Below are 24002 nucleotides of genomic sequence, written 5' to 3'. Positions count from 1 at the left end.
ACGCTCTTTTACTGTAAACTGTTCTGTATACTTTGAAAATGAAAACATCCCATAGTTAAGATTTATTATTATTTTGTTTTTACAAACAATTTGTTAGAAATATTTTTATGAAATAGAAATAGCCACAGAAAAGAGCACAGTGTTGAATCTCAATTTTTAAAAACATTTTCTTTCAACTGTTGTTTGATTTAGGCTAAGAAAGCTTCTAGAATTCTATGAGATTGCCATAGATTCAAATCAGACAACTGTAAATAGTTCCCAAATAATAAATAAATAATTCACTTTTCCTCCCTAGCTCTATACCATTTTTGTAATAGTAAGTCAAAACAGATTTTTGTCAGGGATGGTGATCTACTTATTTTCCTTTTCTCCAAGTTTTCTTCTTAAACAGCTCAAGAAACTTTGTGCACCAGCAGATGACATGACCATTTTTATTTAACAGAAGCTATAGTCTATTTGGAATTAGTATGACTCCTAACTCTGCTAATTTTGTTAACACAATCGTTGGAGGGCAGGGATGTGAAACTAACTTACAATGCATTACGTTAGAAATCCTTAGTTTCTGTCCCAGCAAAATGTACATCTGGTCTTTGCTATCCATTATTTAAAAATGAAATGAAACATATTCTCTGTCACATAAATCCTTCTCTCTCCAGATGATTTTAATGTATGATCAATACTATCTAAAGCTTCTTTCTCCCCTGAGATCACTTTTTAATTAAATCTTGTTATTTAATCTAAGAATACCAACACTCATTGACCACTGCATTACTGTCTGTGAATTTACAGTAATCTAATGCACATCTCCCTTGACAGAAGGGCTACCTTAGTTATCTTTATTGTTCTGGGGGCCAAAAAAGCCTTCACAAAGCCAGGAAGGAAACATCATCTATTTAACACAGCCAGAGACTTTTTACTAACTGTTAGATGTCCTTGACCAGCACACACAACCATGGCCTCTTGAATGTGTGCTGCCTGCCCTCTTGCCTGACTGCTGGGCTCTGATAAGAGAAACATTTTCCCCTGGGTGCCATTCAGATCTGAGAGCAAAAGGCAATGGACTTTAAAACGTATCATTTTCAAAGGCTTATGAATTCACACTCCCTTGGTATTCTTTTCCAAAGGAAAAACATGTGATTCAAACAAGCAGGATATTGAATCCATGATAACCATTAGCTTAGATAAATATTGAGAAATAAATTTTTGCTCTTAAGTTCACCATACTATCATATTTCTGGATTTTCATTTAAAATGTTGACCACCCAGAAACAATTTGGTGGTATTTGTAAAATGTTTCATGAATTTAATACGATAATGTTGGTAGAATGGATCTGATTCTGATTATCCAATGTGTCTTCTCTCGAAATTACGGTAGCGTCAAGGCGCTCCAATCTAGACTAGGTGCTGCAACACATAAAGAAATGAATCTGATTCTTTTCTTTCCACCAAATAATCCTCTCTTCATAAAGGGAAGTATTATATCATGAATATTGTAAAAGCAAAACATTCATATGCTTATTGGTTTATTAATTTATTAGTAATAACTGATGTTGAGATAGCAGTGCTTTGGTGTAGTGGTCAAAAGCCCTATATTAGAAACTGGGAGGCTGTGTGAGTTTCAGTCCTGTCTTAAGCATGAAGCCAATTGGGCAAGTCCCTCTCTCTCAGTCCTAGGAGCCAAGCAAGAAAAAACATTTTCAAAAAACCTTGGCAAGACAATTGCAGGTACTAGTCCAAGCATTTTCCAGGAGCCAAGATGAACTCAAAGACGGGAGGGAGAAAAATGACCTAGTCCTCTTTCTCTGACACCCATATGTCTCAGATAAATTTTTTTAAGTCAAACCCCATAGTGAAACAACACCTGTTGGTTTCAGGGGAAAAATATATTCAGTTTTCTGACAACAGAAGTTGTCCTTGCCTTCCTCTAAGGTGTTTTTGGACTTCCTAGCCTAGCCCAGGGGTCTAGTATACTCGGGAGATCTGCCATTCAAGTATTAATCAGTGCCAATCCCACCCCCACTTTAGTTCCTGAGTCCAGGTGCTGTCACCAGCGAGGCAGTCATTTAACAAGGTCTTTAAAAAGCAATTATGATGCTGTGGGTATCTTTGCTGCTTAAGCAGTAGAGAAAGATTGATCTCATTTTACCTAAACAACAAATCTAAGAAGTGGATTACTGAGAGAACCTGCCTTGCCAAAGGCTATTATCCCAACAGAAGACTTGATGGTGCCCCAAACCTAAAACTCTATCAGGTGTTCAACAAAAAAAGCAAAACTGAAATCCTTCCCATTGAATCACTTCAGAATGAGCTTCATCGTCTTTAAAGACTCCATCAGGCTGGCAAGTTGTTTACTGAGTCTAGAGCAGCAGAAATCCACATTAATTCAACCCTCCCCCAAAGGTATATTTTAAGGGAGAAACATGTTTAGGGGTGTCTAATCTGCAAGAAAGGTAAAGCATTGCAGCCATTTATTTCCTAAGCCTTTCCTGGGTGCATGATTTGGCTCTATAAAAACTGAATTTCTCCTTTTGATTCTCATACTGTGTACAATGTATATGCCTTGTGTTTAGACCCAACAGATTGGGTCTAGAATCAATCTGTTCATTTAATTTGGGTTCTGTTCACACAGTACTTTCAGGAATTGACAATATTCTACCTTCTAAGGAGCCTCTGTTTAAGAGGAACCAATGATCTTCTGCCCACTGATTGTATATCTACTCAAACCACACAGTCCATTCTATCAGGCACAGCCATAAACACTTTCAGATTATACCCCTTTGTATTCTTTAGTACATTGTAAGCATAAATACTAAGTACTGAGTTGACATTGCTTTGTACTGTTCCATCCCTTAAAACTTAGAAAATGATGGGAAAATGTCAGATATTATGTATTTTTTCTACCTGAAGCTCAGCAAAGGGTTAGAAAATGTTGTACCCTTATATCAGAAGGAAAGAGGAAAGTGAGGCAAAGGGGAAAGATTTGGCTGGTGTATTCAAGCTGATGTTAAGTTCCTACCACTTGTTGCAAAGCCACTCCTTGATCTCTCGGAGGCAATATGAGTAAGACGTGGTAGATGGGAAAAGCAGCAAGTGACAGGAAGGTCTGCTCCAGGAGGTGAGGAACAGAACTAAGGGTGCAAACCACATTTCCTTATCTCTCTCATAGCTTCTTTAGCCCACCTTACCAACTATTCCACTGTACAAGCATGTTGCTTATGGTACCTCTTTGGAAAATATCTCCTTGGCATTTCACATACATATGTGCAAGTATATCAATTAAAAAAATATAAGAAATTGTATACACAGTATCGACAGTTTTATTAAACTTTGCATCGTAGATGCATAATTTGAAATTGCCAGAGAACTCCAGTGTCTATTGCAGTTGAGAACCTACATAATTACTTATTCTCCTTAAATGGAAAAATCTTAATCCTTTTCAGGATTTAAAAAACCCTAATCTTACAATGAAACTTATGCTTTGAAAGCTGCTCCACATATTAAAAGGATATTAATGTATATGAAAGCGAAACCAAATATAGGTGAATATTATTATTCATTCACACTACTATGGGTATGCATGAATGTATAATCTGGGTTTATATTCCCATTTGTCTACAAAGTTCAATAAATGTTTCTGGACTGGATCCTCTCCCTTCACCCAATCATTCTCACAGGACTGTTGTAGCGGGGATTAAAATGAATGCTGCCTTGAGTTCCCAGGAGAAAAGATGGGATAGGAATGCAATGATAAATATAACCATCATTAAAACAAAGGCTTCTTTCACACTAATATTGCTTAGGACATTTATACAGCTGCATTAAACTTGATAGTTTTTACTAAAAGAGTCTTACTTTCTTTGGAGCAAGAATAGAAACAATACTTAAACTGATTTTTTTTAAAGTAGGCTCATAATCAATCTTTCTTGGAAATGATAATCAAACTGATTTGAGTGGAACAGTTGAATATTTCTTCATTATTCTTCTTTTTTTTAAAAGCAGAAATATATCAGGTTAATATTATCAGGTTAATATCAAACTGTTCTTTACCCATCCTCATAATCTTTAAATTATTTTCAGAGAAGTCAACTTTGTATTTATTATGTAGCTGAAAAACCAAATGCATTTTATAAAATATATTAATTACAAGGAAATTTGTAGTGTCTGATAATTAAGCAAATTAAAATAATACTGAATTTTGGAACCCACTACTAACCCCAGCTGTTACATTGTCAATAGCTGGCACGCATTATGGTAACATTTGGCTAAGTGGATAATAAGTGGAAAGTTTGTGATTGATACCAATTTTATTTTGCTGATCTCCTTTGCAAAGGAGTTTTTGGATTCTCAGAGTCCTTTCCAAGCATTCTGAAATAATAATCTGGGTTTCACTGCTCTTACATTTCATATAGCAATTTGATATGTGTGTTTGCTGAACTTGTATTTAAGTAAGACCTATCGTTTAATACAATCAACAATCATTATCCTTTGCTCCGCAGAAAATAAGTTTCACAAAACTTATTTTATGTTCAGACGTTTCCCCCAAAATTATGCTAAAGCAGATCCAATTTGACACAGGAAGTATCTTTATTTAAGTTTCCCAGATCTAGGCTATAACAATGAGAACAAAAAAAGAGTTAAGGTTTTCTGTATACCTTTGTTGCCATCTAAAGGTTATTTGGATTTTTGCAGTCCAGCTATGATAGCCCTATTTTATTTATACAGGTAGTACCCAGGTTATGATGACAATTGGGTCTGGCATTACTATTTCTAAATGATATCATAAAGTGTGACATTATTGACCACATTCCTTAACAACAACCACCCCAGTATTCCCAACAGCCATTGTAACTAAAGGAATTATGGGCTGTTAAGTGGAAAGGTAAAGAGAACAGCAATACTGTGGAAATGCTGCAAGGGGATGGGAAAGGACACTGTAGGAGTTGGGGGAGGCCAGGAGAGAGCTTGAAAGACCTGATGTAAGCCACATTAGAGCACAGGAGGACAAAGAGGGATGGTACAGCAGAGCACAAGCACAGGAAAGCTGGGGGATGGATAGTGTGGCAGGGTGCAAATGCCAAAAGGCCAGAATGTCAATGTTCCAAATATCATGCAGAATTAAATCAGAGTCCAAGGCAGAGCTATCATTAAAGTTCCAATTTAATAAGACAGACATGTTGGCAACAAACTGTGGAATCCCAAATCTAAAAGCTTCCTCGGATTCCACCCAGTTGAAAGTTCATGATCTTATCCCCATGTCCATAAATCCACCACATGGTGCAATCTTCTTTGGCCACACTGGCATCTCCACCCAGCTGGTTCCAATCAGGTACAGAGGTGCAGAGACAAGAGATGACCTTGGGCTTCTAGAAAGGAATGACAACAACACAATCCACAATTCTACTCCTTGCTATTTCCCCTCTCAATTACTACACTAATGAAAGAGCATAATGAAATAATAGAGAGTGTGGCAAGCCAAATATCCTAAAAAGGAATATAACTGCAGGCCTGACACAGAGGGTGTTTGGTATGACATGAGCAGACAAAGGCTGGGTGTGAATGGTGTGGCGGGGTATGAGCAGCCAAAGACGAGGGGATGGATGGCACTGCAGAGTGGAAGTATAAGGAGGCTGAGGTACAGATGGCACAGCATTAGCAGAGGAAAGTCAGAAGTGGATCGTGAGACGCAATGAAGCCCAGGAACAGTGGGAAGTGAACAGTGCAGCCCAAGCGCTCGAAAGTCAGGGGGACTAACCAAAGCAACTTGTGACCTTTACTGACTTCCCCATTGTCTGTGCTTATGGGAAGGTGAAAAATGACAATTATGTGACCACAGGATGCTGCAAATGTTTTAAGTAAGAGCAAGTTGCCAAGAATTACAATCAGGGGGAAAGGGTTGCTGCATTGGCCAGAATTTTAAGGACTGGTCATGAATCCCAATTTTTCAGTGTTCATCACAACTTTGAACATTCTCTGAAGAGTGGTCAGTTAGTGAGGACTACATGTAGGTGTATATCTACATGAGCTATGGCTCATCAAGATTGTTTCAAGGACAAAAAGAGGGAAGTGGCTAGTGAAAATGCAAAGGAATCACAAAGTATTAATCTTGAAATACATTATTAGCCTAAAAGAAACTATGCCGGTGCACTAAATAATGTTATATATGATAAATACTTACATATTTGTTAAAATGGGGCAATATCTTTGTCTTTTGTGTATGCAATATTCCCAAGACTATATTATCTACATATAAATATAATCTTTAAAAAATAAATCCTTAAAACAGGGATGGAAGATTGCAAAAGTTATTTGCAGAGCAGACTGGACAACTGTAACTCTTTAAATGTTGCTGAATTGTAACTGTTAGCAAATCAACCTAGCAGTGTAAATGGTGAATGCTGATTGATTTATCTCAGGAACATCTGGAGGGTCACTAATACTCATTATTAGCTTATTAGCTAATAAGACTGTAATCAGTAGATACTCCTAGATTTATGGCCATTCATTCAATGACCGTTTGAACGTATGATGGTGCTGAACGAAAGGACTTACAACCCGCGCCCTGCAGCACCCCAAGGACCATGAGAACAAAATGCGGACCCATCTCATTTACAACTGGAAGGACACTTACGATCACAGGGACACCTCAACACCCCCCACTCACCTATTTCTTCCTCAATCAATGCTCCTTTGGCCACCCTACATAGAGACACTCAGCCCTGGTGACCCCAGGGCTGTGGCTGAAGTAAAGGCTCAGTCAGCCTATATTATGCCCTTTATTTTCCAGACTTTCTCCCCTGAACATACTATCTAGACTAAATTATCCTACTGCCCAGAAGACTACTCAAAGCAAAAAAAAAAAAAAGTATTATTCCTCCCACGTATTTTCTGCCTGTAAAATATATACTTGCTTTATGATAGCAAAAATAATAGACAATACTATATTTAAAATGAAAATCAAGACTACTACTAACATTTTAGCACACAATGTCAACTATCCTAGTTTCAGATATCAGCAGATTTAAAGTATGTTGCAATATGCTTAAGCAATTGAGCCTTTTTTCGGCTTATAGGTCATTAAATGTGTTCTGTTATATAGCTGTAGAATGAGTAAACAGAGCTATATTTTATATTGTATTAGAATTAAAATATCTTCATTATTATGAGGCCTAACACCTGTGCATCACTCTTTGAAAGAAATAAAAAGCAATTTAACTGAAGGCCAGATTGAAACTATCCAGTGTCCCTGCCTTTTGAGATTGCAATTAAGCCAGTGAGGAGCAACTTGTCATCATGAAAGATAATTAATCCTTAATTCATGGATGTACACCCAGAAATTATAAATATAACTATGATTCTAAATGCCTTTGCTTGCTCATATAAAAATGCAGTTTCCTAGAATGCTTTAAAATGCAACAGTGAAGCAGAGGACTTACTATTTATAACTAAGTAGTAGTAAATATACATCAATTACAGATAAGTAGTTAGCCTCCCAAATATTTTTTTCAGTACAACCCCACTATCTATGCCAAGTGCACCATGAGAGCAAAATTACAAAGTCAACAATCATGTGTTCAGGTGAAACCATCATGGTGAATATACTTATTACTTTTTATTTTACCACTATTCAGCTGGACTTCCCCATTGCCCAGGAAAACTGTCTGAAATAGTAAACCATTGTTTTGTGCCATGTATATTTACTGCAGTGGTGGGTTGCAGGTGGTAAGCCCCAGTACAGGCGTACCAGAGCCTGCCAGGAGCACCGAGTACCGTTCTGGTATGGTGTTCCGGAGGGCCCACCCGAATGCCTTACCTGTCCTTTAAGCCTTTGGCGCTTCCACGCATGGCACATATGGTGCCTGCGCGATACTCTGCTGAGCAGGTGGAGCATTGCGGAGGCTTGAGGAAGCGTCACAGGCAAGTACAATGCATGTGCATGCCACGTGAGTGTGTGCGCGTACCGCATGCATTCATGTGGGTGACACCGGGTCCATTCCGGAACCCACCACTGATTTACTTGTATATCTATCCAAATCTAAACATTATCTAAATATGATCCAATCCCTATATAACAACTGAACTGCCCAAGTTTAGGAACAAAGGGGAACAATAAATGAAATAAAACAAAGCATATACGTTAAAATTGATGAGAGAGATAAAATAAAAAATTAAATATATTTAAAAGCAAAAATCTGGATGAACCTGAATCTTAAATTGTACCTGTAAACAATAGAATAATAAATAATCCAAAAATATGAGAAAGGTGTTCCACACAATAGAAACCACCACCAGGAACATTCACAAATGTATATGTAATGAAGTAAGTTACTTTTCCACTGATCAAGATCGTACTTTCAACGAATCTTGATTAAGATTAGTTAAAAGTAAATTTCTAAAAACTCTGAAGACTGATTAGAAACAAGGGGATAGTATTCCTTGTACTCTTTTTCTCTAAAGACGACTGAGGGATGAAAAGAAAACAGTAATTTGATAGCAGACTTCTAATTTGCATGTCTCTCTCCTAAGCCTTGACCTAGGTTGGGGCTGAGTCAAGGAGTTCATAGTAAGGGTGGTCTGGTGCCTGGTGGAAAAGGGTCAGATTAGTTTTATATTGGCAGGTTTTACTGGTTGTTGTGACCCACCAAGGTTCATTATGGGACGTTAAATGGATTTATCATTTCAGTTAAAAAAAAAAAATGCTCAACTACATTGCCCACTAGCCTTAGCTTTTCCTCCCTCCTGGCATTCGTAGATTATTCTGAAACTCTGTAAAAAGGAGCCGGGGGGTGGGGGGGGGGAGTAGGGATCTTTGTTACAAAGATCAACAGAAGAGGTTCTCCTAAAGAGAACTAACAGGAAAGGGTCCTCTTCAGGCTATGGAATACACTTTGGAAAGGGGTGTATTTGGCTACGACTCTTCCGGTAATTGAGAAGATGAAAAAACTGCTTCATTTTTGCCAAGCTTTTAATTGTTAATTATTTTAATTAGCTTTAAGTTTGGCTTTTATTTTAACTGTTTCATTTTATTATAGTATTGTACTATTTTTAGTGTTGAACATTCATTATGTGGAGGGAGGACCTACCGCTAAAGATACTGCTCACCCAAATAAAGCTGCCAACTAGGAAAACTGCAAGATAAAATACAAGATAAAATTGTTTTTCAAATTTCAAAGTTGGCTTACATCTAGCATTTCAGCAGGCAAACCAGCAAACTCCATTATCAATCCATCAAAAAGGATAGATTGATAATGGAATTATCAGTCTAGACTTAACAAAATTAAAAAGATACAAATGTATGCGTGCATGCATGCATGCATGCATGCATGCATACATACATACATACATACATACATACACACACATATATTAAATCACTCTGTAGAATGTCTACCTTTTTTTAGGCAACAAAGGGTAACAACAAAGAGGAAATCAAGAGATTTACATTTTTTCTGAGATTGCAGTTACTCCAGAAAAAAATCTTCTGAATTAGTGACAGACTTTTTGGTCACTTTATGGACTGTTTAGGCAAGGCAATTTCTAAATGTCTTGCGGTAGATTATTGGCAAAGTAACATATGAGAAATTATGGAATATTTTAAACATTACATTCTTACATTTTAAAATATCAGGTTACCCTATTCTTCAGATTCAGTACAACTTGATATGTATTGTACACCCTTCAGTGAAGGGTGAAATGGTACACGGATGGTTTTTCATTTTTGTTCCTTCATTGCTTCCTTGTTCCTTGCTATGCATATACAAGGAAGAAGATGAAGGAGACTAAAATTGTGATGTAATGTAAATGGGTAGAACTGAACTTTCTGAACATGATTGGTTGAATGCAGTGTAGGATGCACACCTTAGAATCACATCACTGGAAATCATAATGTGAAACAGTGAGAAGCATGGTGTAGATCATTATTATTATTATTATTATTATTATTGTTGTTGTTGTTGTTGTTGTTGTTGTTGTTGTTGTTGTAAAAATTTTATTGATTTTTACAAATATTTTGAGGAAAAGGGTAAATAGGTATAGAAAATTTTGACAGCTACATCATGCGGAAAGTAGAAATCCCCCCAAATCTCTCAACTTTTACAAAAAAGAAAAAGAAGGCATCAAAATTTGAATAAACATTGGCAGATTTTTGTTTTTACATTCAATCATCTTTTGTATCACTTCCAATAATTACATTGTAGCAACAATTGCAATAATGTTTCAACTCATTTTTGTGACCTAAGTCTTCTGAGTGTTGCATCCTCCCCCCTGTCTTCTGGCAGAGCCGTGGCCCCTCCCTCCTTCATATCTTGTGTACTGTCCCGTTTCATCTAGGAGGCCTTAATAAAGGCCTCCGCCTCCACAACTGTGTTGATTCTAATTCTGCTGCCCTCCCAGAAAATCAGCATTCCTTCTGGCAATAACCATCTAAACCAGATTCCATTATTATATAATTTCTTTGCTAAAGAGGAATATTTTTTCCTCTTATCTCTTACTTTCTTTGGAATCTGTTTAAGAATGGTTATTTCTTTGTCTTTATATTTTAATGGTCGCACCCTTTGAGCTCCTAAGACCTCATCTCTTGTAGTCTTTCTAAGAAATTTAACATGTATTTCCCTTGGCACGTTATGTGTTCTAGCGTATGCTGAGTTAATCTATAGATCAAATCAATATCCCACCATAGCTGTTGTTTAACTCTTTTACTATAATCTGCTAAAATTGTAGTCATGATCTCCTTGAGATCTTCATTCTCTGTTTCTGGCAAGTTTTGAAATCTAAGAAAAAAAGACATTCTCTCAAATTCCACCTTTATCATATGATTTTCAAATTCTACATTCCCCTTCTGGATTGTCTTAACCTCTTCCCTCAGCCCAGTCATGCCCTCCTCCAGTACACCTATTCTCTGTTTATTTTGTGTTGTTTGTTGTTGCGTTTCTCTGAGTTCATCAGTTAAATCTGCCAGTTGTTTTTTCAGTTCGTCCTGTCCCTTTATAATAGTTTGGAATATTTGCTCAATGGATAGTTCTTCATTTTCATAGTAAAAATGAAGCCAGTGGTGTCTTTTGGATGACCGGGCTGGACGTAGATGATGTTGGGGCCGAAGACTAGGCGGAAATTTTTTAGGACCCATATTAAGTTCAGAGATAGCTATAAATCTGCACAAAGAAATGGCGTCTGTGGGAAGTCACAACCAGGAGAAGTTATAAGGCAAGCAAGTCCAGAGGAGAGCGTTGGTCTCTATACAGCTCCAAGCCAGGTGATATAAATCAAGTGTTCCAAATCCAAGGGAGATACGTGCAAGGAGAGGCTCCTGGAGATCTCTAGGGTGTGGTATAATACAAAGCCAGAAATTCTTTCAAAAGGGAAACTTCATTCATAAGTGCAAGAAGAAGGAGAAAGTTGGCCATCTTGGCTCTGCCTTCACAGGAGATCAGAAAGCAACGTCCAAAGTTTCCATAAAATAGTTTAAAAGAATCAACTCAGCAGTCCTCCTTTGCAATTGTAGAAAGAAATCATCCTCCCATTGCTTAAAGGAAGAGAAAGTAACTTTTAACTCCCTCTGTCTCTCTCTTCCGAGAGAGAGGGATTTTCCAATTGGCACTTTTCCGAGGGGGGGTGAAAAATCTCCCCCCTCCAGTCTTAACACTTCAAAGGATTGAAAACACAGTTTAAGAACGGCTGCTGTTCATCAATTAAGTAGTTAAAAAGGAGATTGAGGGAAGCTTCCCACTTCACCGCATTTCAGCTGTAACATCCAATTAGTTGTTTCCTTCCAGGTTCTGCTCGGCGAAGGCACGCTGTTGCACCCCCCCATGCTCCCCGGCTCCTGGGGCGAAGCTGGAGACCCCCCTGCGGCCGATCCAGGGGGCCCAACAAGCCGCCCTACGGCAGGGAGCCCCTCCAAGGCTCCCTGTGCTCTCCCTAAGCTTAGAGGGAGCCCACCGAGAAGACGAGCAGCGGACGCGAACGTCCGTCGCCTTCGGGGACCGGAAGTCATCATCCAAGCATGGTGTAGATCTTTATCTAGATGAGACTGACTTCCAGGTTTGTTCGTTGTCTTTGAAGAAAGAGTAGTATAAGGAAGTAGTATTACAGTACTCCTCAACTTATGGTCACAATTGAGGCCAGAATTTCTGTTGTTAAGTAAGACAATAAGTTTTAAATAAGTTTTGCTCCATTTTACAACTTTCCCTGCAACATGATTGTGAAGTGAATCTGGCTTTCTCTATTAACTTTGTTTGTCATAATGTTGCAAAGTTTCATCATATGACTCTGGGACACTGAAACCATCATAAATATGAGTCAGTTGCCAAACATCTGAATTTTGATCACGTCAGCATAGGAATGCTGCAATGGTCATAAGTGTGAAAAATGGTCATAAGTCACTTTTTTCAGAGCCATTTTAACTTAGAACAGTCACCAAACAAATGGTTTTAAATCGAGGACTAAGTAAGTGTCTGGACAAATCTATCAAGGAGGAAGCTGAATTACATTACATGTTAACAGAATGAAAGGCAATCACTCTTGCTAATGACAAAAATGATCAAACTAGCATTTGGAAAAAATAATAAATACTTTTTAACATTAAATATAATCAATTTATATAACCTCCTAATTTTAGAAGTACTACGGTACATAATACTGATTTTGTGTCTTCATCTAGATAAGAGAATTCCAACTTCTTATTCTGATTGTCAAACAATTTTGTAACCTCATAAAATCTTCATTAAATTAACATTTTCAACTACTTAATAAACAGTGATACTTTTCCACACACTTTATTTTATAAAGAGCATTACCAATTCTCGAGGCAGAAAGGTTTCTTCCTGACGAGCAATGACCAGGGAAACTATCTCTCCTTGCTTTGTACTTCTCAGAGTAGCTACAAGTTCTTCTTGAGTTCGGCCAGTAATATCTCTACCATTCACCTAAGAACACCATAAATGAGCAAGTTAGCAAAAAGTGTTAACAATATATTGTTAAGTATCGAGCAATTTAATCCACATAGTATCAAATTGAGGATTAGGCCTAAACCTAATCCCATCCATTTTGCAGATGTTTCAAAATTTCCTTCCCTTCTTTAGCAGTGATCTCTACATGAATAATTTATATCTCAGTATATCTACTGATATTCCCTGCAAGAATACCACTTCGACCCACTCTATCCTCCAATGAAAGAAAGCACAGGGCTATTGAAGGCATATTGCTTATGGTTGCATTGGATGAAACTCAAGGGAAATGCTGACGAAGATGTAAGAATGGAGCATTAAATTTGCCTATCACAGAAGACATACTTCAAAATATTTCACACCCAAGCCAGATGTTGTCACAAAGATTAAATTTGAATGTTGAGTTCTAATTTTGACTTCTCTCCAACAATGTCATTCTACTTAGATATGATTTCACTTCATCCAGAACTGCAGATTACCTTCCCCAAAAATAAAATTGGGTCTTATATTAATTTTAGACACATTACAGCTTGTTTTCTGATTAGGTCTTATTTGGGGGGAAATACAGTCCTAAATGCAGCCATTGGGCTGATGATCTTAACTGGGGCTTATTTTGGGGGTAGGGCTTAAATTATGAGCATCCTGAAAAATCATGCTAGGGCTTATTTTCCAGTTGGGTCTTATTTTGGGGAAAACACAGTATCTATTTACCTTCGCAAAGTAAGTTATGGTGAATTGCTACTGAGGAAAGGTATTTCTAGCTGTAGTATGCTAAGTATATTGAGAGAAACGTGTTTTGTCCTTGCTTTATTCTTCTTTTTACATTTTGCGAGAAACATATTTAACAAATATACCCAAAACCTGTTTGAATATTGTTGGAAAGGTTTTCTTTTATAGAATAATTGTATCAGTTTCAATAGATCCAAATAATCAATATCATCCAAAATGTCTGAATCTGGAAAACCATAATTGTTTGAACTTTAAAGTTAGCCTATTTAGGAGGAATTTTACATCTCTTAGAGGTGGAATATCTGGGGAGCATTTATTACTTCTGAATTTCAAATTCCCAATTTTGCTCAGCCAAATATTAAAAGCAAAAATGGGAAAGTATCATGAATGTAAGCATAGGCTTTGAATATCCAAGAAATCTAACCTCATCTTCAGATTATAGAAGCTAACAATTATCCAGAGCAATAGGGCAAGAACCTTGTTTTGGTTTTAAAAAATGCAGTAAGCAGTTATATTTGTAAAACTGTATTTCCAAAAATGCAAATAAATTGGTTATTATGAGCATTTTATAATTCACTTGAGCCTATGTTTTACATTAAACAAGTTTGTGTCAATCGAATCATATAATGGCCCTCACCAAATACTGTGTTTAATTCATTTAATAGTAAGATATGTGCTGAGGAATAGATTTCCAACCTCCAGTATTCTGTCTCCTGACTGCAAACGACCATCTTTAACTGCTGCACCTCGAGGCAAAATATTCTTTACAAATATAGGGCCAGGACCGTGTATGGAGGAGTCCCTGGTGACCACTGTAAAACCTAGTCCTTCAGGTCCTAAAGAATAGAAGAAGTATATGTAAATATGAGGCAACCACCAACTAACAGAAGGCTGTTCTCCAAAGCTTTAATATTTAATATTTATATTAAAAGTGGGTTTGTTTTCAATTAGGTAAGAATAGTAGGATACTTTCCTTCTTTTAGTGCTGAATTAAGACACCCTGTTCAGCTTTTCTGCGCAGCAACAAAGTGTTTCTTTCATCTGATTTCTTCATATTCAACATTAATTCTTTAACATATGCTTGCCCACTTCCATTCTCTACATTGTTCTTATGTAAAGCAGGCAGTAACTCAATGAACGAGCAAAAATTTTAGTTGCATATTACATTAGAAAAGGTCAAAAGAACAGAAAAAAGTATCTGGAAGCATTTTCTAATCTGCATAAAGAATAGGGATTTCTTTCATCCCACTTTTATCATTTTTATTAAGGCAGTGAATATACGTAATACTCCTTCCTACTACTAGTTTCCCCACAACATTCATGTGAGGTGAATTAAGGAGAGAGGGAGACAGAGAGAGGGAGAGGGAGGGAGGGGGGGCAGGCTGACTGACCCAAAATCAACCACTTGGCTTTCATGCTGACGGCGGGATTAGAACATATAGCCTACTGGTTTGTAGCCTGATATATTAATCACTGGACCTAATTGACCAATTTTTTACATGATTATTACAGTGTGCAGTATTCAAGTCCAAATGGACCAAAATGCTTCAGCTCTGGTGTGGGCACCCTCACTGTATCTATTCGTGGCTCCTGAAAGGAGCTTTCCTTTCTCTTGGACTTTAATGGTAACCTTGTGGACTCAAAAAACTGTTTGCTTGAGTCTAGGAGACACTGCAGAAGTGGCAACCACAGGATGAACATTTCCATAACTGAAAAGAGCCTCATGTACCATGTTTCCCTGAAAATAAGACAGGATCTTATTTTCTTTTGACCCCCGAAATAAGCGCTTGGCCTTATTTTCAGGGAAGTCTTATTATTTTTGAGGTGCAGGAGGCAGTGAGCATGGTCACCTCATGGCTGCTGTTGTTGTGTTGCAATATTTTGGGGGAGGCCTTATTTTCAGGTGAGGGATTATTTTAGCACATGCCCGATTGGGCTTATTATCCAGGGAGATCTTATTTTTGGAGAAACAGGGTAGCTACTGTGTAAATCCATTGCAACAACAGGTATAACTGCTGTGCCCACACTGTATCTAAAGCACCTTTGCTAGCTTTAGATCTGAGTAGCTTAGAGCAAAGAACTTAGACACAAAGCCAAAAAGGAAGTCTTTCTTTGATAAAAACTTAAAGACAGAATTTATTAAAGGAGTTCATCAGAAGCCTAACAGCTCCAGCCTAATTTCCATACACAAAACCATTTTAAACACTTTGGGGGCAGTTTTATCTGAAATATCTGAAGTATGTTATGGAATACAGCTTGACATTGTTTTTCATGGTCACTTGTACATACAGACTTTGCAAGGCGTTCTTTGAAGCCAACTCCTAGTAACAACATATACATAAGCATAAGAGAGAAGGACAGAAAGAGAGGAAAAAGAATGTGGCACCTCCTTAAACAGTTTTGCTCCTAGCTGTACTCAGAGTAAGTCTATGATATATTTTTATGGAATGTGGAATAATTTTAAGTGCAAAGATTTAAAATTTGGAAACAGGTGCACTATAAAATCTTTCTAATTGCTTGTTTATGCATTATTTCTTTATTTTACTTTCTGGGAGTATTTATGGTCAAAAACATTGAAATAAGTAGAAACTGAGCCTTTCAAGCCATGGGTAAACCATTTAGTGTTTAAGTAAATAGTCAGCTGTGTCAGACTTATCCACAAACTACCCTAATCCTCCATGGAACATTGTCAAGTGGGCTTTGAGAAGAAATAAATTGTTGACCTTTTTAATCTGACAGATGTGTGGCTTTGAATTTAACATGCAAATATCTTGTTGCAATAATTCAGTGTTCAAACTTCAAACTAAATTCCCTTAATTCTGTTCTGTAATATGATTTCAGGAAACACTGGTTCACTGTAGAAACTATAGGAAGCCTTCTTAAAACCTTAACATCCAGTGTTGTACAATGGAATACTGAAAATTATTCAACAAAATCTTATCAGTACAGCGATATCAAGTTATTATTTCATGTTATTATAACATTCCAGCAGACGTAATCTTTGTTGACTGAAAAAGTAAAGGAAGTCCAACTGGAAAGATTTTTAAATGCAACATCTGCTATATACAGATACCATACCTGTTTTTTAAATACCCCTGGATACATGGAAGCTATTATTTACTAGCTGCCTCCCGTGCATAAGTGCTCACTTGTTTCTGTTTCCAATAGCATGCCAGCTGCTTTTGCAATGAATAAGTCAAATGTATACATACATATCAACCATATGCTAAAAAAATCATATTTGGAAAGCATTAACAACTCATAACCATTACCTTTTTTGAGATCAATCCTTATTTTCTTTGCATTTTTCTTGCTGCCAAACCCCATCAATGGAGATAAAGATGGTGATGGAGGCTTCCTATTAATTCTTGAGAAGTTAGGACTCTTGGAAGATGCATGTGTACCAGTCTCTAGATTGTTTGCTTCAGAGAAATCTGGGTCTTTCATCATTGGCTTTGTGGGGGCTGCAGGTGAAAACTTTCCTTTGGAGATATGCTCAGCTTTATTTGGGGAGTACAATGGTGCAATGACTGACTTTTCATATTGTTCACGGCCATATGAAGGGACAACTTCCAGGATGATGTTCTGAGATTTCATTACTTGGCGGAAAAGATCTTGTGCTCTTGGGGAAAAAAACATAAAATAGTCTGAGCAATTAAGCATTGTAACTGTTTATTAATTAATTTGTTAAACACGTATACTGTTCATCTTACCTAGATGTAACTCTAGGTGGTTTACAACCAATAAAACACCAATATAAAATATATAGTCCATTAGTCCATTAGCCATGTCTGTTCCTCCAGCACACAGGAGGATTTTCCCTCCCTGCACAAAAGGAAACAGACCTCAATCCAACATACAGGGGTGGGGTTCAAAAATTTCTATGCAATGGGTTCTCTTCCCGGCTGCTAGGGGGGGCGTGGATATGATGGGTGTGACCTAGTCGGCCTCCTGCACCACCGGGGGGGGGGGGTTAGCCTCCGCTTGGGCCCTGCACTCACCTCACATCCAAAATGGGCTGCGTGGAGATTCCTGGGAGAGGCAGGACAGGGTGGGTGGAGTCGGGGGGTGGAATTTGGAGGTTCTCCGAACCAGCCATAACATTAATTATAGGTTCTCCTGAACCTGGAAGAACCCGTAGCAGCCACCCCTGCCAACATCCCATCTAATTGGAAGCTTTTTACCCAGAATCCCATTTATTTTCTGGGGAAACCAGGAGGGAAGATTGCAAATGGCAATCACATGATCACAAGGCATCTGGCATCCAGTTGTAAACCTGAACAGGTTGTCATGCACAAAAAATGTGGTCATGGACCAGGGAGAGGGACATAATACTTTCCAATAACTGAAAGTGCTTTATGAGATGTAAAGGATCCATTCTAAGATTGCCATGACTGTAAACTGCTGTTAAATGGCCAGTTGTAAGATGATGACTATCTACATATATAGAATCTTAGTAAATCATCAGAAAAGAAAATTCACTTTATAGTGCTTATTATGTCATTTACAGGAGGCAGGACGGCTCAGCGGTTAAAGACACTGAGCTTATCAGCTGGAAAGCTGATATCCCAAGTTCGAGACTTGAATATCATGTGATGGGGTGAGCTCCTGTTATTTGCTCCAGCTCCTGCCAACCTAGCAGTTCAAAAGCACGCAAATGTGAGTGGATAAATACTGGTAGATACTACTTTGGTGGGAAGGTAACATCGTTCCGTGTACTTCGGCATATAGTCATGCTGACCACATGACCATGGAAATGTCTTCTGACAATGCTGGCTCCCTCAACTAAAAAATAAGGATGAGCATCACCCCCTAAAGTCAGACTCAGCTGGACAGGGAAAATGTTTACCTTTATTGTTATACAGTATGTCATTTATAAAATCTCTCTTCTAAGATTGCTTTGATTACATATATTCTGTACTTGTACGTGTACACATATATTCAAATTTCAACAGACATACTGTATGTTGGACAAAATTTGTCTAAAACTCCCACTAAGATAACTGCATATGAAAAATGAACAGACATCCTGTAACTTTAGGAATAATAAAACAGACTAGTTTTTTTTAAAAATACAAGTAATTTGGATATTGTTGGAACAAAAAATGGAAACCTGTCTTAAAAATAAATACCTAATTTTCATGAAATAAAACTGATGAAGAGTTTGCTAATTGAGTTCTTTGTGTTTTTAAAAAGATGGATTAATGATGTTTTATTATTCTTTATTATGAACAATCTTTGAAGTTTTTAGATTGATTACTAAGGAAATATTACAAAGTACTAGTAAAATATTCAGATTAAGAAAAAAGACTTGAGTATACAGCAACAGGAAATAACCATGAAAGCCAGATGAGTGAGTCTGGGCCATTCATCCTCTCTCAGTCAAACTCACTTCACAGAGTTGTTATGCAGAAAATAGAACAGGAAAGTTAGGTTGATTATGTTTGCCACCTTGAGTCATTCATAAAAATAATAAAGATGGACACAAATAAATAAATAATACTTTTGTTCCAGGACATCGGTACTCGAAAAATATTAGTGCTATTACACTATAAAGAGAAAAAAGAAATATCTAAATTATTTTGTTCAATTGTTTAACTTTTGGAATTTTGGATTGATCTTCAGTGAACATGATTTTTTTAATCCAAGAAAAAATAAGGAAAATGAAGAAAAGCTTACTGTGCAAAGGTTTTATCTGCAAGTTCAATATTGTTAATTTTCACAATGCATTCATTTTCACAGAAAAGTCCATCCCGCTTAGACCGGCTATTCTCCTCAATACCACGGATGAAGAGTCCTAAAATCCTGGAGGAAATGTAAAATACATTTACGTGAACTTTAAATCATCTGTACCGGATTGTGATTCAAAATTTGCTTCTGTGCTCTTTGAAAAAATAGATCGTTTTTACAGATTCTCCTTTCTCCTTCAGGCCATTGAGTGTTTACTTAATTCACTGCATCTGTGCAAAATAAACTGATATGAATTTCTTCCTACTTTGTGCATCATCTCTATACTGTATACAGAATGCTGGGGAGCTGCAAGAGTCCACTTTGCCTAAGATGCCAGTGTTGGGGCAGGTTATTGTAGCACATTTTGTTTGTCCTGGTTGGGATAATTTTTCACTTAATTTTGAAGATCTGGAGAAGTGTGAACTTTCTTCCTGCTGGATGAAGGTAGGTAGGAGGGTGGGTGTGGGAGTGTCTTCCTTATAGGTTGTGAATTCCCTTTTGCCTAAAGATAGATGGACAAGAAGAATATTTTATTTGCTTTAAAAGCCTGAAAATTATTGGTCAGTCTCAAAACTTTCCAGCTAAAGTGACAGAGATAGGAATGGCCTCACAACTCCAGATTTATCTGAATGACATTGTATCTGGCCTACTTCATTTGGGATTTTGGCTGGGATGTGGAATCAAGATTGCTTAGATTCAGAGATGTAAGGTCTCACAAAAGTCCCGTCCTCCCCAGCTCCAAGATTTATTTTTAATTTGTTATTCTATAGAAAGGCCTGGGAAAAAAGTTTAAAAGCTAAATATTTCCTATTATCTTATGGTACTTTAAAAAGATATGATATAAATGTACTTAAGTTTGGAAATACACATACCCCCAAAAAAAATTCTAATATCTGATTCAGAAATATGTTTCAATATAAGAAAACCTTTCAAAAAGAATAAAAAAAAATTCTAGTGATGCATTCAGAACAGGTGTACAATTTAATACAAGACAAAGTTCAAGATTTAATGCCTGCCAGCATCTTCTTGAAAGATAATTTCTATTTGTAGCAAAGATTTATAAGAATGTATAATAATTATAATTGTCTGAAAATTAATTTCGATTTCATACTGATCACATCTTTGTATACATTTATAGAATGCCCATGAGGTATATAATACATATACAAACATATAGTATACATACACATGCACAGAGTATACATATGTGTGTTCGTGTGAGTATGTGTTTTTAAAGTAGCCATAATGCTATAGATACAGCATATATTTAAAATTATTTCTCTCTTCCTAAGTTTTAAACATATGTTGAGATAGAGATGCTGAATCCATGTCTCAGGAATCAATCTTCTCTACAACTCTATTTCATAATTACTGTACATGAAGTTGCTAGGGGGGAATTGTGTGATGGGCCTGAGTTTGGAATCAATAATATTTGCTGATAATATTCAGTTATGCATCTTTATTTCTAGGATATACAGGAGTTGTGGTGAAAATCTTGACCCTCTGTCTTAAATTGTAAAGATGTAGATGGGAACAAGTAGGTTGAGATTCAATCCCAACAAGATGAAGTGGCTGTGGATTTAGGCTGTTGGCTGTTGGGAAAATTCCAAAATCAGGTCTGGACAGAGGTATGATTTCTAAGGGGAAAAAAACTGGTGTTTAATCACAAGATGTCCTTGACTTCATTTTTGCTGGAGGAGATAGAAGATGAGGCTCTTGTTGATTGACTATAGTTACTCAACACTCTTCATCTCATAGATGAACGACAGTAATATACTCTACATCTTAAAACTGAAAAAAATGAAAAATGCAGGGACCTGTTAGCAGGTGCAATGCAGTAGTAATAAAGTAGGGAAGCACATTAATTATTCATTTGTTTACAGGTGTACTTCAAGATCATAGTGATCATTTTGAAAGTCCTACATTGTTGGAGTCTGGCAATCTCTAAGATTGCTTGCTCCAAGCAAAATCTCCCATCCAAGCTTGGCCTGCAGAGTATGACAAGAAGAGCACATAGGGTATATTAGCAAATGTGTATTATTTTAGAATAAAATGAAGAAATTAGGAATCTTTACCCATAGGAAGTAATACTGTTCTGAATGGGAATCTGTTTAGTGATGCATGAGTATAATGTCTGCCAATACAAATCACTTAATAGCTAGGGGAACTTTTCTGAACTATGTACAAAGAAATATTTGTTTTAATATCTATCTGTGATGCTGAAAGGCTATGATGTTACTTTAAATTCTTTGAAAAACTTATTTTTCTCTTAGAAATTTCAACTATTAGATAAAAGCTTTAATTTAAAACTATGCTTCCTTCCGTCACTTGTAAATATTCACAAAAAGATATAGGGGATTGTTCCTAAAGAAATCTGGATGAAAAAAGCAAGTGGTCTTCTTTATGAATGCCTAAATTACTTCCACATGCACTTAACATTCCTACTGATTTCCTCTTCCTCTTCTAGTTCCAGATTTTTTGAGTTTATCAGTCCAGTTAACTTACATGAGAACATTTTGAAATGCAGGGATATTGCGACAGACCCAAGCAGTAAAATTGTTGATGCAGAAAGAAATATCCAGTCTATACCAGATGGTTAGCATACCCAGTGAAAATCCAGATTTACAACATTAAAAGTCTACTGGATATAGTTGTGAAGCAGAAGTTCAGTTTACGTATGTGATAATTATTTTCCTCAAAAATAAGCTTCACCTATTTCTAGAAGATGGAGATCCAGCCACAGGAGTGCTAATGCAAAGGAGACAACTAGCCTTAGTACTGTTATGCTAATAATACTCATTGCTACTTAGGCCATGACTGAACATGTTTTTATTTGCTCTGATTTCTTACATTTTGGAATCACAGTTATTTATGTGCCTACCTTTTTATTTTGCTTTTTGGATTATCTATAGATTGCCTTTAAAGTTTTATTAGCAATATTAAAATACCTCATGTGAAATATTCACCACTAAAATGTTGGCTATATCGTTGTTATAATGAAAAGGATGCCTTTATTACAATTTTGTTGTACTCTCCATGATAAATTTGGGTTCAAAATTATTGAGGAAATTTTGAAAATAATAGCAGTTTTCTGGGTTTTATCAAATGATCCAAATAGTCTAATTAAAAATCAAGGCTAAGACTTTTTAAACTTTATGTTATTGACAAAGTTGTAGGATATACTGGGAAGTTTATTTCAGGAAAAGGCATGACAAACCACTGCTATTCTATTGCAAAGAAAGCTCTTCACAAAGGAAGTTCATCAGCTCAACCTCAATCTGAATCCCATGTTGGGGTATGCGACCTAGGTGTAACTTCAGCTATCAGTTGGCCTATTGGATTCTGCATAGTAAATCTCAGGCATGTCAGTACATTGTATAAAGAGATTAAAGCCATGGTCTGCTTTTTTAGTCCTTATCTTTCCTAGCTGTTTAAGCTGTTCATACCAGACTGGCCCTAATGGTAAGGGGATCATCTTCCTGTTGGTTTAACAGGAAGAGAATGTGTTCCTCCTAAGAAAGAGACAAAACAGAGAAAACCTATCCATAATACAAGGGATCTGAACAACAATAAACCAGTCTCAAATTTTAAACTTCCTGGAAAGCAAATCAAAAGAACTGTCACCTTGTAATCCTGTTGCATGTGAATTTAGTGATAATCTTGATTATTTAAATTACCCTTTCAGCTATGCTCACCTTGGTAGATGATCTATGCTGAAAAGTGCAGAATATAATACTGCTAATTTTGGTTATGGTCTTTTGTCATTGGCTATAACCAGTAGAGGATATTGGAGGTCTATATGACAGACTGCACTACAATTCTACAATACTACAATATTGGAGGTCTATCTGACAGACTGCACAACAATTCTCTAGTAAGTATTTTGCTATCTCAATGAACAACCTGTATAGCTGCAAATCAGGTCAGGTTCTCCTTCTTAGGCTTTTTCACTATAAGGAGAGACAACCTCTCTCTTTTGTGAAGTTGGGCCATCCTCCACCTACAGATGGTTTGGGGAATGCATATTAGCCTTATTAAGGTAAAATCAGCAATCATACTCACAATTCAACATCTAGATCACAGATCTTTAAAGGTGCTTCTCTTTGGTCAGGTTTCTAATTGTAACTTGGTTTTAACATTAATTTTAATGCATGCTTCCAGGTTTATATAATGGAATCTTCGCTATTCAACAGAATAAGAAGATTGTGATATTCAGTATGTACATTGTTTTAAGTATATACTGGTGCTGATATCTGAAAAAAAAATCTGATTACTTTTTCTACTAGTTTGCTTCTCCATAATGGAAATCCCTTACCTTCCACTTAATGATGAAAAGTATGGTACCACATGTATCCCTAGTGGGCCTCCTTCCCCAGGTATCTCTACGATTCTTGTCACACCACTAAAAAAAAGGGAAAAGCATCAATTATCTTCAAAAGAAAGCAAGACAAGCAGAAAGATTATTCGACCTTGTAATAGGCACTTATTGTACCTCAGTATCTTTTATCAATCCCTGAAATAAATGGCTATTAACAACTTGCAATTCCATAAGACCATCCCTTTAATACTTAGGTCATAAAGTTTGTTCTGTATACTCTATGA

The 24002-nt window shown here is 36.8% G+C and overlaps 1 protein-coding gene across 4 annotated transcripts in view; it reads right to left on the bottom strand.

The window, feature by feature from the left end:
- Positions 1–24002, bottom strand: part of PARD3B (par-3 family cell polarity regulator beta) — a 532498-nt gene that overhangs the window by 337823 nt on the left and 170673 nt on the right. For all 4 annotated transcript variants that reach the window (XM_081937858.1, XM_081937859.1, XM_081937860.1 and 1 more), the window contains exons 6-10: positions 23716–23802; positions 19350–19475; positions 16943–17292; positions 14367–14506; positions 12792–12920 (exon numbers count right to left, since the gene is read on the bottom strand). In XM_081937858.1, coding sequence (XP_081793984.1) covers positions 12792–12920; positions 14367–14506; positions 16943–17292; positions 19350–19475; positions 23716–23802 — 832 coding nt within the window. The remainder of the gene's footprint in view (positions 1–12791; positions 12921–14366; positions 14507–16942; positions 17293–19349; positions 19476–23715; positions 23803–24002) is intronic.

The sequence above is a fragment of the Natrix helvetica genome (genome assembly GCF_964273705.1).
Source record: "Natrix helvetica genome assembly, chromosome: 1".
NCBI lineage: Eukaryota > Metazoa > Chordata > Lepidosauria > Squamata > Natricidae > Natrix > Natrix helvetica.
Note: the sequence above shows the minus strand (reverse complement) of the source record. Positions and strands in the feature narration are given on the sequence as shown.